We start from the raw sequence: 17,656 nt of genomic DNA on the forward strand, positions 1-17,656 counted from the left end.
GAGGAGTATGTCACAAGAAAATGCAGTTGCATAAAGCAAAAGAAACCCACCACACACATACGCGCGCCAATGGGTGGCCTGACTTCTGCTTCCCCTCTCGATCTGGTTTGCATAGACTACTTACATCTGGAGAAGAGCAAAGGAGGATATGAGTACATTCTAGTGGTAATAGACCATTTTACCAGATTTGCTCAGGCTTACCCAACCAAAAATAAATCAGGACAAACTGCAGCTGAACGGATATACAATGACTACATACCTCGTCTGGGTTACCCAAATTGTCTCCACCATGATCAAGGACAAGAGTTCGAGAACAACCTTTTCCGCACCCTTGGACGCCTGTCAGGGGTCGGACACTCACGAACATCCCCATACCACCCACAATGTAATCCCGCTGAGCGGTTTAACCGCACACTGCTGCAAATGTTACGGACACTGACAGACAGAGAAAAGGAGAGATGGAAAGAACATTTGCCACAAATGATACACGCATATAACTGTACTCGCCACGAGTCCACCGGATACTCACCTCATTACCTGCTGTATGGGCAACACCCCCGTCTCCCCGTGGATCTCTTGTTTGGATTATTGGGAAACACCGAATCTGTGACACTCAAAGCATATTTGGTTAAATGGTCAAAAAGGATGACGGAAGCATATAAGATTGCAAACAAATCCAGCCTCTCATCAAGTGCAAAGAACAAGTCCTACTATGATCAAAAGGCGAGGGGCGTGGTCCTCAAACCCGGAGATCGAGTACTGGTTCGAAACATGGGTGAGCGGGGTGGACCCGGTAAGCTACGCTCATACTGGGAGAAGAGGATCTATGTGGTGAAGGAGCAAATCTCAGATAATCCGGTATATGTCATTCATCCTGAGGGAGACCCAAATGCAAGAAACAGAACCATGTACAGAAACTTGCTGCTGTTAGTGAATGACTTGCCTGTTGAGAACCCAGGTAACTTGGTTGTAACACCCCGTCAGAGGCAAAAGCAGCCTCAGAGGGTAAACTCAGCTGACAAGGATGGAATATCGGACACTGATGATGAGGATGAGTGGACAGGAGGTTATTGGCTGAGAACACCTTTAGTCAGAATGGGAACTGATCAAGTTGGACATGACAGATCAGCGACCTCAGGGAGAGAGCAAAGTCTGGTGTCAAAGTCATCTCCTACAACAGTGACTGGTCTGACTCCAAAGAAACCAACCATGAACCACAAAGAATGTCCAGATACATTACTGATGGGGGAAACCGAACTGATGGATGCATACTTACCAGATGGACGAGAGACACCTGAAAAAGACTATACACACACGGGTGAGACAAACCTACCTGGAAGTGAGCACGAACAAAACACTCCTGAAAAAGAGGTTAAACAAAGCTCAACGGATAGAGAAGTGGAATTAGTGGGAGAGGAAGCACAGATAAGTGAACAATCTGATGTCACTTACCTACCTCAGCCTGGAGAGGATGAGCGAGATGAACATGCTGAACAAGTACGGGAGGAAAGACTGAGTTATCCCCCTATGATGACTTGGCCTGCAGAAGATACAAACAGAGAGGTTAGGAGGTCAACCAGAGAGAGGAGGCCGAGGCCGGTGTTCACTTATGAGTCATTGGGCCAACCTTCAATACAAACCCATGTAGATTCTATTTCCTCATAGATTACCTCGCCTCCCCTACCATTCATGCCACACATAACCAGACAGTTTATCCTGCCTATGCCTTACACACCACAAATGTACATGCCTTATACATATTACATGCCAGTCACCACACAAGTTTATTAGAGAAAAAAAAAATTTTTTTTGTTGTTGTAACAAATGTCAGGAGCCATTTTTGTTTGTCGGGGTGGATGTGACACTCACAAAATAAGTTTTGTTGAGATTATTACTTTTTGTTTCCTTTCCTTTTATTGCAATAGTATTTTATTTTATTCTGATTTATCTAATTGAATGAAAAGCACATAATGACATGTTTTTCATAAAATGGACACAGGGTGGCAGTAGCTGCAAGTAGCGTCACACTGGGGCATTTAGCGATGCAGAACAACTCATAATCCGAGTGAATGGAGAATGAGCAACTGTTGTCCTGCGTCACTGATTTTCTGTGTAATATTTATAATATTTTCAGGTTAGTTACACACCTTTTATGTGACTACAAATGTTTATAAGCTAATATGAATCCCCGGTGATGTATGCTCTGTAAGCTAAAAGTATGTCAAAGGTGTAAACCGTTAAGTTTAACAGTACACAGTTGAGAGAATGGCGGCCGACGTCCTCAGATTGTTTATTTTATTTGTTCCTTACGGCTCCGGGGCAGTTGTGGGTTATTTAAGTGTGTGTGAAAAACAGCTATGTATGTTGTCCAATGTTAAGAAGATAAAAAGTTAATGTGAATGTACAGCGTACGACCAGTTACGGCTGTGGCCTTGTTTAAGGGCGCATGCATGTTAGTATTACAATTTACAATAATATAATATAATAATAATATTACAATACAACTTAGTTCATAGAACTGAGCGCCAAGTTATGAGGCAGATGCTTATTATTAAAGTTTGTTTTCCTATAGTCTGAATGTAATACAGCTTAAATGCAAATGAGAATTATTCTGTTATATAAAGTGAATACTTATAAAATGTACAGTTATTACAAAAATACTCTTTTAATAAGAGGACAAAGATGACAGTTGTTTAAAGGAAGAAGTGCAGACATGATTGAGGATAGACCAAAAATGGGATTTAAAAGGAAAATGTTTGTTTTTGGTTTCATACAAACTTTAATAAGTTAATGTTTGGAAAATATGTGAGGATACATCTATGTGAAAACAGACCTTTGAAGAATATATGGCTTCATGTTATCCAAATGTGGATATCACCTGTGCTTCAATGCAAAACAGACAAAAATAACAGAAAATAATTCATGATTGCAGATACAATTTTAAAATGAAGTTAAAAATAAATATAATCCGAGTGAATGGAGAATGAGCAACTGTTGTCCTGCGTCACTGATTTTCTGTGTAATATTTATAATATTTTCAGAGAACTCCTGTCAGAGGATTATCTATATATCTGCCAGCGGAGACCTAGCCGGGACCCGCTACATCTGCACGTGCAATAAGTCGGCGGACAATATGATAATGTTTCGTTGTGACGTCACAACGAAACGGCTTGGGATTCTTTTTTACAAATGACTCATTTAATTGACTCAGAGTCGAGTCTTACTTTTGTGAGACAATAACTTTATATACGGAGCACTTTCAGATTTAAAACTTTGCAGGATGTTTTCACTTAGAGCTATGTTACACTACATGACTACATAATTTTCAAAAATCCATAATAGGGCACTTTAACAACTGATTGCGCCTATGTATGTGAAAATTTGGCTGATCCTTGATTCAACGGCAGACACTCAGCAATGCAAAGTTGATTCTGCACTATTTTTATCTAATATTTAATGTTTTTTTTAAATGTTGTAGATTTATGTAGCAAATGAGAATCTATATTTTGAGACAAATGACTTGTTATTGTTTTGCAGTTGTGTTCAAGTTGAAGCAACAGTTTTTCCATAATGGAAAAAGTATGGTATTTGGGATAAAAAGTGCACCTGCAGTTGGCACAATAATTAATTAACATGATAATTAATTATACATGATAATAATTTTCCATTTACTAACATGACATTTATAACATGATAATAAATTATTATGGGATCTCATTCAATGCTTTCAGAATCTTTACTTTTTTAAATAATTTTGTTTCTGTATTTTTAAAATGGACATTTTAATGATAGTATATTTAATGAACAAAAATTATTTTTTAATTTATCAAAATAAACAGAAAATAGTACAAACTTTGCTAAAGTGATTGTTTTGATTGTTTTAAAACATATTATTTTAGCTAAAGTATTTGTATCAATACTTTATGCCTTTTGGCCCATGCTGCTGAGCCCTTTGTTACCCCGTGTGTGGGGTAAAAGGCCCACCTTGCCACCTCAAACATAAGATTTTTAAACAATACAAACCACATTTATGATTTATTTTCACACAAAATCTGTTGCTCCATCAATCTTCAGTAATATATATAGGGAGTAGCACATTTTTCTTAAGTTGTGCCTTCAGTCCCGTTGTACTCTATCATATGTATCATGATGACTACTGAAAAATATTCTTTGTACTTTAAGGTCTAAATCAAAAAATATAAGTTATTAAAAGTATTTACTTTCCTATAAATATATAATTGAGTAAAAGTTTCACTGGTAAATTTTACCAAGCATTGAAAGACTATTGCTCAAGTAATTACTACTAACCCTCTACCGCACGCATTATGATAAATTTATAAAAAAAAAAAATATTAAAAAATATTTGACTCTTTTTCTTTTCTTAGAATGGCTTAACTTGAAGTGCTGTAAAAAAAAAAAATTGGAAAAAAAACATTATTTTAAGGTACTTTATGATATGTTGCCATATGGCAACAACGTACAATAGTGGAAATAACTTAGAATAAGTGTAAGTGTATATAGTTAATATTTTTCCTAAAAAATGTTGTTTGTATTGAATCAATTGGTGCTATTATAAGCTTTAGCAGTAAATATAAACAACACCTTATACTTATTTTCCAACATCTTGTGCTTTTATTTATTCCATTCTCTTTTGCTGAATAATGCTGTATATTCTTTGAATTTCATTACGTTTTTCGTGAATATTATTTAAATTGCAAATGCAGACAGTTAAAAACAAACCTAATACTGTTCATCATGTATCATAAAACATTGACATAAAACCAAAAACATTGCAGTTCATGAAAATTCAACATTACGGAATCTTATGAGAGGAAGGTTATGAACATGAACCCCCCAAAATCCTTGAAACTTCACCTTTTTTCTGTATGAAACTTCAAAAAGCATTTTTTTTTTTCAGAGGTGAGACATGTACACATCACATTTGGTGCACTTTACCCTAACAATACACTTACAGCCACTTGCACCTGCCTTTTTGAGACACCATGGTAGGCCAGTGGTAGGTCTGGGCCAGTAGCACTGGCTGTGATGTCAGGTCTCTGATGTTGATTTAATCCATAATACAAATGCCATGCAGTCCTTAACATACGACTAATCAACATTATATCACTAGCATTAATGTTGTTATTGTTACAGCTTAACAGACTGCAGCTGGCCTTTGCTAGCTATCTAGCCTATTATAATAATGTCATTCCATTATTGCGCAGTTGCCATATGGCAACATAGACATTTTATCGATTTACCAAAAACTAATTTCATAAAAACTTTTTTGAGTGGTGAATATGTCATCATAACTTACCTGAGATGATGTTAACAATTTTTTTGTGAATGTGACATGGGCGGGTCCTTGTTTGTTACTGACGTTTTAATTTGCTTTTAGCAACTACATACAAGAGACGGCAGTCTGTCAGAAAATCGTGCCACAGAAAAAAATTGCATGTCATGTGACTTAACCAAAGCACATCATTGGCTAAACTAAGGTCTTCTCTTACCAACAAAAAAAACGAGAATGTTCTGTTAAAAAGACAGTGGCAAGGAAATGAACACAAAGTGTATGTTGCCATATGGCAACACTATGCGGTAGAGGGCTAACTAAAATACATCAAGATACTGAGGAGTGTAAACATGAAAACTGTGATGTGTAATGATACTGAAATATAATGTTTCTGTTCAAATATATTTCAGTATCTCATAAACTGTGTCCTGTGTTCTTTTATCTAGACAATAACTCATGCCCTTGCAATGACCTTCCTTTGAATTAAATTCATTTTATGAGAAGCCTGAATGAAATCTTCAGAAATGAAATCAAGATTCCCCCTGGGTACAGAGTTCTTGAAATGTCATTCGAAACATCCAATGCATTTTTAATTTACATTTGGTCCATAAGAGACTTGCACTATAAATGGGGCAGAGGGGAGGCAGTGGGCATATGCACTGTCTGGTACTCACCCACCCCATATGAGATTCATTAACAGAGGAGATGAAAGCAGGACGTCCAGGAGGACCCCTAAACTCCAGCATCCTTATGCTTAGACCGGCAGCTCTGTGTCTAAAACATGACCAGAGAACTGATATAACCAGAAAAAAACACAGCACACATGTTCCTACATCTCTATTCATATGTCATATGAATGTTTGGATTGTCGGGTGGATGGATACAAGCTGTTGTAAAAATATGTTAATAATCTTGAGCAATGTAAAGAACATCACGTCCCAAGAATAGTTACATAAGTCCAGCTTGACTGAAATTGATGATAACTACACTAAAACATCTGAAGATATAAAAAAACTTAAGTTTTACTGAAACAGCTTCTAGCCTACTTAACAAGATCACTGGAAACATTCCCATTTTTTATCTTAGTTTTTGTTTTGTTTTTTGGTTCTGCATGCTAATCAGTCAGACTAGTTGGACGATATATAATAATTGATTTGTTGGCAATGTAAAACTAACACTGACGTTATTCGTTTACTTGGATATTTGGATACATCAAAATAGGGAGGAAAAGACTGCTATAGGTTATTGTATTGTTAATATTTTCTCTAACAGTCCAAGCATACATACATGCCTATAGAATGGTGCATAAAACAATTTCATAAGGGAAAAAAAATGCAGTGTTTCCACTACATTCATTCTGCCGTGGACAACACGACAACAAAAATAAACCCCGCTACGCCTGCAGCTTCTTAGTGATGTCCGATATTGTGCATACTATTCTTGTTAAGCCCTACTAAAGGCATAAAAAACATTGTAAATCACCATAAAGTGTTCGTGCACTATGTTCCAAGACTTCTGAAGCCATTCGATAGCCTAATGTGGGGTACAAATGAATATTTAAAGGGTTAGTTCACCCAAAAATGAAAATTTTGTTATCATTATTACTCACCCTCATGTGTTCCACACCGTAAGACCTTCGTTCACCTTCGGAACACAAATTAAGATATCTTTGATGAAATCCGAGAGGTATATGACTCCTCTTTAGGCAGCAATTTAACCATCACTTTCAAGGTCCAGAAAATGACTGTAGTGGTTCAACCTTAGCGACAAGAATACATTTTTGTGTGCAAAATAAAAAAATAACTTTATTCAACAATATCTTCTGTTCTGTCATTTTCGTACGCTTTTTGCGTTCAGTGCTTCCAGGTTCTACGTCAGAATGGCGGCTCAGTATTGGCCCGCTCCTGCCTCAGCATCACACGCATACGTTGTTTGTTTTTACACACAAAAAGTATTCTCATCACTTCATAACATTACGGTTGAACCACTGCAGTCATGTCGTCTTTTTTAATGATGTCTTTAGTACCTTTCTGGACCTTGAAAGTGGTGGTTAAATTGCTGTCTATGGAGGTGTCATATACCCTACTTTTTAAAGTTATATTCTCCTGGCCTTTTCCTCTTTTGTATTTTTCTCTGCCATCTCTCTCTCTCTGTTATCGTCCTGTTAATGTCTTGTCTTGTGCACTGAGCTCTCTCTTCTTCCCCATGAGTGTATACTTCTGATTGGCTACAAGTGTGTTTTAGTGCTTGGTCCGATCCACATTTCAACAGCGTTTGTTTTTCTTTTATTTTTTTTTTCAAAAATTGGTGCTCCTTAATGTGTTGCAGCAAAAAATTTCAGATCAATATTTTTAACTATTATGTATTGTGATAGACTATTATAAAAAATATAAATTGAACTATATATTACTCTATTGCATTTAACAAAAAAAAAAAAAAAAAACACACTCATTTAAGCAAGATTGACTATTACAAATGGCTACAAAATATTTTTTTTTATTCTAGCTATATCATCCAGCCCAGACAAAGTTAATATACACATAGTTCTGATGTTTTTTTTACATAACAGTAAATTATAAATTTAAAATGAGAAAATGCATCTTCAAAAAAATCACAGAACATACAGATACATAAGTACGGAAGAGGATTAGGGCCAAGCAATAATAAAAAAAAATAAAACCATCTCGAGATTAAAGTTGTTAAATTTCGAGAAAAAACTCGTTAAATTTCAAGAAAAAAATCGAGATAAAATGTTGAGAATAAAGTCATTAAATTACGAGAAAAAAGTCGTTAAATTATGAGAAAAATGTTGTTAAATTTCGAGAAAAAAGTCGAGATAAAATGTTGAGAATAAAGTCATTAAATTAACGAATTTATTCTCGTAATTTAACGACTTTTTTCTCATAATTTAATGAGTTTATTCTCGTAATTTAATGAGTTTATTCTCGTAATTTACTGACTTTTTTCTCGTAATTTAATGACTTTATTCTCAACATTTTATCTCGACTTTTTTCTCGAAATTTAACGAGTTTGTTCTCGTAATTTAATGACTTTATTCTCGTAATTTAATGACTTTATTCTCATAATTTAACGACTGTTTTCTCGTAATTTAACGAGTTTATTCTCAACATTTTATCTCGACTTTTTTCTCGAAATTTAACGAGTTTGTTCTCATAATTTAACGACTGTTTTCTCGTAATTTAACGAGTTTATTCTCAACATTTTATCTCGACTTTTTTCTCGTAATTTAACGAGTTTTTTTCTCGTAATTTAACTAGTTTATTCTCAACATTTTATTTCGACTTTTTTCTCAAAATGTAACGAGTTTTTTCTCGTAATTTAACAACTTTAATCTCGAGATGGTTTTATTTTTTATTATTGCTTGGCCCTAATCCTCTTCCGTACATAAGAGATAAATAAAATATACAGAATGACAGTGAGTCTGAGGGTAAATATTTTATTACTGTTTGACACCTCGGGCTCAGGGAAGATCTGTCTCAGAGGACATTGATGGACCATCATCACTACTGTCCAACATATATACAATATGTTTATAAAAACATTTCAAGCTTTTTCACAATCAGAACTCCATTCACATTTTTTGGGGTTTTGGGCATCAAATCCTATTGCAAACCAAATATGAAGGAAAGTATGTATACTGTATACAACATTTTAAAAGTTTGTTAAAAAATCTCATAGGAAAAAAATAGTTACCTCATTGCTTTCATGACTGGAACAAAATCTCAAACATGTATATGCATATATCACATACTGTACCAACCTTGGGGAGGAATCACACAAATGTCATTAGAAATAACCCTGAATTAATCACAAAGCAGCTTGACAAAGCATGCCTTACAAACTTCTCAGTGAGCCAGCCAAAAACTCTCTAAGTAGTTATATTCACAAGCTTTCCATGATGAAAGCATCAACTGTTGAAAACTAACAGTGGACATAAAAGCTTTGAGGGTGTTCAGTAGTACTACGCGAGTGAGATAAACAGGATAAATGATTTACATCATTTGGGACACTATATTTAATGTATTCGAGCATTAATTTGAAAATCAAATCTCATCACTGGCCAGTGAGAGATCAAACATATGCTGTATAAAATCAGTCTGCAGAATGTAAATTCAACCAAACACAACCTTTGATGCTACGAGGTCTGTGTGATACAATTAAAACACATACAACTGTGAAATCGCAAATGTGTCCAAATGCAAACATTGCTATATATCTGTATGAACTGACTGAGAGACTCTGTTTTCCATACAATGGAGGGAGGTGCATCCCCTCTGTCTTTCCATCTCCATCTTTCTCTCTTTGACAGGTACAGGAGTTATTCCAGCTCAGTGTTTGCAAAGAAAAAAACAAAAACGGCCTTCCCTAAACCACTAGAGACTGCGTTCTCACAGAGGCGACATCAAGGGCAGACTCACAAATAAGCACATACACACACTGGCCACGTAAAATCAAAGAAAGCAACCCTTCATACACAACCTCAGCCTATTTGGGCAAAAGCTTGAGCATCTAATCTTTTGTGAGCCCTGTAATCAATTGGCAGTCACAATTAAAGCCATCAGCTTTGCCCAAGGTGCTCTCTGCCATAATGACACCAAAACCAATTATGATTTTGGCTTATCACCTCATGCCCACATCAGCCCACTTTAAAGACTCTGTGAAATCAAAGTTTTTTAGGTTCACTGAAAACATGTATATGCTAATATATTCCTATAAGTTCCTGGAAAAACTGAGCAAAAATATTGATGACTCATCCTGTACTACACAGAACTTGGACCAATCAGATGCTCTCTAGAATGAGCATGTCTATCCCCCCATAACATCTACAATAGCAAGTAGAAAATCATGGTTCGTGACCGTAACATAACTTACAATAATACAAATTGTTGCATCTGATGCAACAATGAAATAGTTTGCTGTTCTGAAAAGAAAAACTCTGTAAATGTGATGTGATATATTTTGGCAAGCAGAAAGAATTACAAAAATAATAGCATCAGAGAAAATCTCAGAAGAACCAGATTTCTTGTCAGTCAGAAACATCTTCTACTATGGATTCACAGTTGTAAATGTAACATCAGAATTTGTTAAACATATTTCATTGGACATCATGTTGCAATTCCAACTTCACTCCATACCCTCCGTAACACAAAAAATGCTAACAGTGATATGTTTGTATAAAAATACGGATGAGACCCTACCATAACTATTTTCAAAAAAAGAGTTACAAGGAGGACAACAATTTTTTCACACACTTCAAAATAGAAGTCTAAAAGTAGCACATATCGACGTTGCACTCAAAGTAAGAAGTCGCACCAGAGAGCAGCAACATTATCCACAGCATTCTTCTGGCTTTTCATTGTCATGTTATCTCAGCGTAGGTGATGGGATTCTGAAAATCAAACAAAAAAAGTATAGTTTAACATCTGGGTCAATTACATCACACTCATTGTTTTGTCCAGATCTAATTCAAAAACTTTCAAATGCAATTCATGGATACTATCATTTCAAAACACCTCTTCTATCCTGAGCATGTTCTTAATGTCTGAATTATAGTATTTTTGGTGAGCATAATGCCACAAATGTCAGGTTGATACAACTGCCTTAATAACACAATTAAGAAAAAAGCCTCATAAAAAGATGAAATTCTTACAAAGAAAACTGTATTATTAAAACCTGGTTATTAAAAATAACAGAATTATAAGGATACTTATTAAAGCATCACTGCTTATTAACTTAAGATAAAGAAAAATAAAGAAAACAAATGATATCATCCCTTATGACTGTATGTCCATATTCTCTTAAAAAATGACAAAGACAAGATAATTTAATTAAATTAAATTAAAATTATGACAAGAACTTTGTGGAAAACACACTGTCAGGGTGATCTGGGTCTTTTCTGTTTGTGTTTTGTGGTTGCAATGTGCTTCTAGCACATGGCTTCTCTTTGTTTTGTCAGGTGTCCAGTCTAGTTTTTTTGTTTTTTTGCTCCAGGATTCTCTGCCTGTTCTGCATTCCCTTTTAGTCTACCCCTGCCTGGCTTAGTCTGCCTGATCTGGCCTGCTTGGGACCCTTAGGTTTTCTTCTCTTGACCTGGTTCTAATAGCCTGGACTGTTGGATCTCTCACTTTCTCCTGCCCTGGGCCACCAAGCATAGCTGCCTGTTTCCTGGATTGTCCAGTGGTCAACTTTTGCTTCTTTGTGGTCTGTGAGCGGCTTGCCCTCCAATCTGCCCATCCTCTGGTTCTACCTGGCTCTGGCCCTTGCCTGCCCTGAGATCAGTACCAGCCTACCCCTTCTTTTTTGTTGTTGTTGTTTTGTTTTTTATTTAATTACTAATAAACTATGTGGTAAATATGTTAATATGGTAGTTTAGATGCCTTAAATATCATGTTTAAATAGCACACTACATTTTTAGATGCCTTAAAATTTGCTTGAAAATAGTATACATTTATAGTTAAAGTAGAATAAAGTATATAGTTTTTGTTTTTAAATATTTTTGGTAATTGAAACTTGAGGAATGTTAACAGTTGCTTTTCTACCTCTCCATCTCATTGCAAAGTTAAAGAACTGTGCGCACTTTTCTACGGCTGTGGGAATAAGTAATAACTACCTTAAAGATTAATGATGTATCCTTGAAATAACCAAGTGCGGTGTGAGTGCTAGCCATGCATTGCAGGTGCATATGTCTTGGGCTTATATGTAATCTTGATGAACTGCCTCACAGAGCCCCTGGGCTCACCCTTATATGAATCCAAATGAATCCTGGGAAGTCATATTGAACTATTAATCAAATATGGGCGGGACTCCTGTTGATTATGATGAATAATGGAGTTCAAAGGCAACAATATCTGCTACCGGACTGTGGGTTCATGACCTCATGGGGATAGACTACCTGTTGAATATTGTATGGCAGACCTGCTGAACAATGCTGTTGAATACTGAAATAATCAGCAGTATATATCTGATCTGTGATTTTATAATTAGCTCTCTGAGGTGTTAATGGATTGAGGATGGAAAGTGAAGTGGAAAACATGGGATTTAAAAGCCTGATTCATGCAACCTGGAAACCACAGAAAGGTACTAGAAACAACAGAAAGGTGTGCATATCTAATTCATAATTTTGTTTCAAATGAAGAAAGTAGAAATGATAATGAATATTCAGCTGCATGTGCCTATATTTTCTGACACTGGAAGATAAACCCACTGACTAACTCTGATCTCTTGTGACACAGATACAAGAAATTCTGGCCTGCGGCAAATGAGCCGAATGAACATACTGAAAAGAAATAATGGGATTTACTAGGGAAGAACATTTAACATTCAGAACATAATATTCAGTGTCCAAAGGCTGTTCAATGTGATGGCTGTCATCAAAAGTATTTATTCTTGAAGGAACTGAAGTGGACAGAGATTTTGTTCAGTACTCAAAAAAAGAAGCTAAAAGGAAAGCTCTGTTTATCAAACAGCCATATTCCATGTGATCTTTGCCATTTTTAACCCCCTTTACAAAATATGTGTGTGTTTAATACTGTTCAAGGGTTTATATTCATAACTATGCAGTAAGAGTTAAAAAATGTAATGCTGCAAAAACTGAAAATTGCCACAGGGAAACTCATAAGATGACCCACATAAGGCTGACATCTTGTTTTGCAAATTTTTAAAGTGTGAATGAATTATCTTGTTGGAGACATATGTAAGAAGCTCATCTATATTAGAGTAAAGGACCTTTCACACCAAGGCCATTAACTATAACGATAACTATAAAGATTAATAATCATTCTAATTCTATGAAAATAGCAAAGTCCATGCCACAAATAATGATAACGACACAGAGGAAAGATATTGTTGGAATCACTTTCAAAAGAATTTTTTTCCAGCTGATGAACGATAAAAACAATGACAGCCAATCAGAATCTATCCGATTTTAAGAATCTATCGATTTATAATGAATGGCTGTTAATGCATCAGTTCTGACCAACACAAATGTGCCATCGCATATCATCAATATGTCAGATTTTTACGGAGAGATATTCTAATCTCTTTTCCATCATACTGTGAAAAAATTGGTCAACCAATTAGATTTGTGCAGTGGTGGACTTGAGTAAAAGTACAGATACACTAATAAAATATTACTCCAATAAATGTTTTAAGTACTCCTTTCCAATTTTACTTGAGTAAAAGTACAAAAGTACCCATTTTTTAATTTACTTAAGTATTAAAAGTAAAAAGTACTGATCGATGAATGTTTGTTTTGAAATTTAAAATTCTTATATACTTATATAATCCTTCTGCTCAAAATACCTGCGGGAGGGGGAATAGCTGGGTCTAACATGATTATGAATTATTATAAATTGTCAAGTAGACAGCAAGTCAATAAAAACGATTAGTGGATGCAGATGCATAATATGTGTTGAAAAAAAATAAAAACAGATTTTAATGCTAAATGCATAACATTTTAAAATGAAAGCTATGCAAAGTAAAATAAATTTCTTGAAATAAGTACAGAAAGATATACTTAAGTACAGTAAAAAAAAAAAAAAAAGATAAAAAAAAACTTTGTTACTTTGTTACTGTCCATCTCTGGATTTGCGTTTTTGGTCATATGCCCAGAGCTCCTGTTGTTACAAAAAATTATGACTTGGTGGCACTCACGAGTTTTCTGCTAAGCGACATTGAATATAACAATCCAGAATCAGCTTTTGTCACTGTACTCTTATTTTTAATCATCTTGTAGAGAATACAAACATCTGAAACACTGTTTGAAAATGTATAAATATTACTTGACTTCTCCATGACAAACAGTTGTCAGAAAAGGAAAGTTGTGCAGTGCTGCTTTGTGTACAGATGTAACCATTTTATTTCTGCTTTTCTATAAGTGCCACCTACTTCAGAGATTTTATGTTCAGTCAACTAAAGACAAATCACATGTGAAAAGTGGACAGAATTTTCATGTAAAACATTTGTGATGATATAAACAGGCCTTAATGCTGTTAATAATCTCATTTTGGATAGAAAATGGCCACTAACTATAATAAGGCATTTTATTAATGTCTCAATTTTATTAATGATTCTAGTGTAAATGAAGGCTTGAGGTTGAATACCTGGGATGCTATGTATTTCTCCATGCTGTGCTCCATTCTGGGCTGAGTGATCATGGGACCGCTGGACACACTCTCCTCCGGCGGTATCTCATCCAGTAAGGGCTTCCCTTTGAAATATTTCACCACACACACCACCTAACACAAGAACACCCATAGGGAAAACGAAAGGAAAGAGAGAAAAGAGGGAAGTTTTACACCTCTGAAAGGCTTTTTGTAGTACACATACACATGTATGGCTTTTCTCAAGCTGTAAATGATGATTTATGTAAGTCTTGAAAGGGCAAAAATGTGCGCATGACTTGTTGCCCAAAGTAAAAAGGCTCTGTGCTCTTTCGGGAGGGAGGAAACATGCGAGTCCATGTCCTGGAGGAGATTCATCCATTATCGGACCAAAATGAGTACTTTCAATGAGACACTACAGGCAATTCTTTGCTAGACTGCAGCATAACGCAAGAGAGGGTTTCAGCGGAGGACATCTCAGGGCATTCTCATTCCCGGAGCCATAAGTTGAACTAAACAGATGGAGGAATTAATTTTCTGTGCTGTGTGTGCTGCCCTTACCATTTTCAAAACCAAACAGCAGCACTGAACAATATTGTCCAATTTTACTTGGGTAATGTCACTAAGGTAGCACTGTCCTCTTAGCGAATATAGCTGTGATTTTATCAAAACAAAAAAAAATGACGTGATAGTATTAGAATTATTAGAAGTTTTAGAATTAAGTTGAAAATGATATCAGTAATGTTTTGTACCATATGCCACTAAAAGTGATTAGGAATTTATAGATGTCATGGCGCTACTTTTTTTTTTTAAAGAAAACATCTCAGGTTATGAGACCAACGAGATGCTGCATCTTGAAGCACTTGTAAAAATCGAACCAATGACGTGATGGGACGTCAGAGGCGGGTGAAGTCACGGACCAGGAAATTATAAAGCATACCGAGAACAAAGAACACCAGCTTCTGATTGGCTGAAGCAAGACGCTCACAGGCATGCAGGGAGTATGGCAAGGAGACGCAGCATCTCGTTCCATATTCAGGGAAACAAGGGTTACAGTCGTAACCTGAGACGTTCCCTTTCATGGGAACATCGACGCTGCGTCAATACGCATTGGGAACCCTATCCCAACTACGCCATAGTACCTAGTGCCTATCTGTTATCTTGAGACGAAAGCACAGCAGACCCCGGAGTGGAGCCCAAGTAAAGGTTATAAAACCTAATAAATGTATGCTGAGAGGACCACCCAGCCGCATCACATATCTCATGCAGGGGGATCCCCAAGATCAAAGCCTTTGAGGCAGCCATACCCCTAGTAGAATGGGCCCGGACAGCAGGAAGACTCATAAGCAAGTGAGATAGCCTCAACCACCAACATGCTCATTCTCTGCTTAGACGCAGGGCCACCTTTCTTAGGAAACCCATAACAGACGAACAGTTGTTCAGATCTACGCCACAGGGCAGCTCTGTGGACGCAAGTGTCTAACGCCCTAACTGGGCAAAGCAGTTTAAGTCTTTCCTGATCCGGATTAGAAAAAGGAGGACAAAAGGCCTGCAGTACAATCGCCCCTTAGGTACATAACCAGGTCTAGGATGAAGGAAAGCCTTGACCATGCCAGGCGCAAATTCCAAACATGAAGGAGCAACAGAAAGTGCTTGAAGATCTCCAATTCTTTTGAGAGATGAAATTGCCAACAGGAAAACAGTTTTCAGAGTAAGGAATCTCTCAGAAACCAACTCTAATGGTTCAAAGGGAGCCACAGCCAACCCTTCCAACACAATAGCCAAGTCCCAGGCTGGAGTTCTTGTACGCAGCGAAGGCCTCAGCCTCTGGGTACCACGGAGAAAGCGTATAACCAGGAGGTCTCTTCCCACAGAAGAGTCCCCTACAGGAGCATGATAGGTGGAAATAGCCACTATACAGACCTTCAAAGTAGGAGATAAACCATCCAAGAATTTTTCTTGGAGAAATTGCAGCACTAGACTGATAGAGGAGTGGAACGGGTCCAGCTGACGTTGTCTACACCAAGTAGAAAACAACTTCCATTTATATGCATATAGCTTTCTTGTGAAGGGAGCTCTGGAGTGGAGTATGGTCTCCACAACCTCAGTTAGGAGACCGGATTCTATGAGCCTAGCCCCCTCAGAGGCCAGGCCCACAGTTTCCACAACTCCAGGCAGGGGTGAAGTATCGTGCCGCCCGCTTGTGACAGGAGGTCCTATCTGATGGGGATCTCCATAGGAGAGCCGTCGAGAAGAGACACCAGGTCTGCAAACCAAACTAGGGTTGGCCAGAACGGGGCTATCAGTATGAGATGGACCCTGTCCCGGCGAACCCTCTCCAGAACTCCTGGGAGCAGAGCGATCAGGGGAAATGCGTACAGACATAGCCTCCTAGGTGGAGTCTCCATTCCCCGGGCCTCGGCCCCTGCCTCGACAGGATGTCTGCCCCCACATTTTGATGCCCCGGCATATAAGCTGCTCTCTGGGAGAGGAGCTTCCCCTGGGCCCACAGGAGGATCCGATGGGCCAACTTGCACAACTGGCGAGACCTCAGACCCCCCTGGTGGTTGATATAGGAGACCACTGACATGTTGTCCATGTGGACCAACACATGGTGGCCCCTCAGGTCTGGGAGGAAGTATTTGAGAGCTCAAAATACCGGCATCCTTTCCAGCCGATTTATGTGCCAGGAAAGTAGATAGTCCTCCCAAAGACCCTGAGCTGAGCGACCACACATGATCGCCCCCCAACCTGTGAGGATAGCATCCATCGTTAGCATTACGCGACGACAAGGAGCCCCCAACACACGTCCTTGGGACAGGAACCAAGGCTTCTTCCACATGACTAAGGCACGAAGGCATCGCCGTGTGACCTTGATCACGCGGAAAGGATATCCCCTCGGAGAAAACTCCTTGGTCCTGAGCCACCACTGTAAGGGTCTCATGTGCAGCAGGCCAAAAGGTATCACATTGGATGCAGCTGCCATCAGACCCAACAGTCTCTGAGGAACCCTGTACTGATAAGCTTCGCCCCTTGTGCTGAGGATGGATGGATACATGAAAGTAAGCGTCTTTCAGATCTATTGTCACAAACCAGTCCTCGGATCTGATCTGTGGGATGATCTAGAATAGGACGCAAGGTAAATCTAGAATAGGACGCAACCCTCCATCCATCTTTGGAACAATGAAGTAATGGCTGTAAAACCCTCACAGCTTGCTGGGAGGAGAAACCCTTTCTGTAG

The 17,656-nt window shown here is 37.6% G+C and overlaps 1 protein-coding gene across 1 annotated transcript in view; it reads right to left on the reverse strand.

Moving 5' to 3' along the window:
- Window positions 1–8,685: 8,685 nt before the first annotated feature.
- plppr5a (phospholipid phosphatase related 5a) overlaps window positions 8,686–17,656 on the reverse strand; it is a 29,774-nt gene continuing 20,803 nt past the window's right edge. The window contains exons 5-6 of the mRNA XM_048164639.1: window positions 14,416–14,550; window positions 8,686–10,703 (exon numbers count right to left, since the gene is read on the reverse strand). Of these exons, the coding sequence (XP_048020596.1) occupies window positions 10,674–10,703; window positions 14,416–14,550 (165 nt within the window). The 3' untranslated portion in view covers window positions 8,686–10,673. The remainder of the gene's footprint in view (window positions 10,704–14,415; window positions 14,551–17,656) is intronic.

The sequence above is a fragment of the Megalobrama amblycephala genome, linkage group LG17, assembly GCF_018812025.1.
Source record: "Megalobrama amblycephala isolate DHTTF-2021 linkage group LG17, ASM1881202v1, whole genome shotgun sequence".
Classification (NCBI taxonomy): Eukaryota; Metazoa; Chordata; class Actinopteri; order Cypriniformes; family Xenocyprididae; genus Megalobrama; species Megalobrama amblycephala.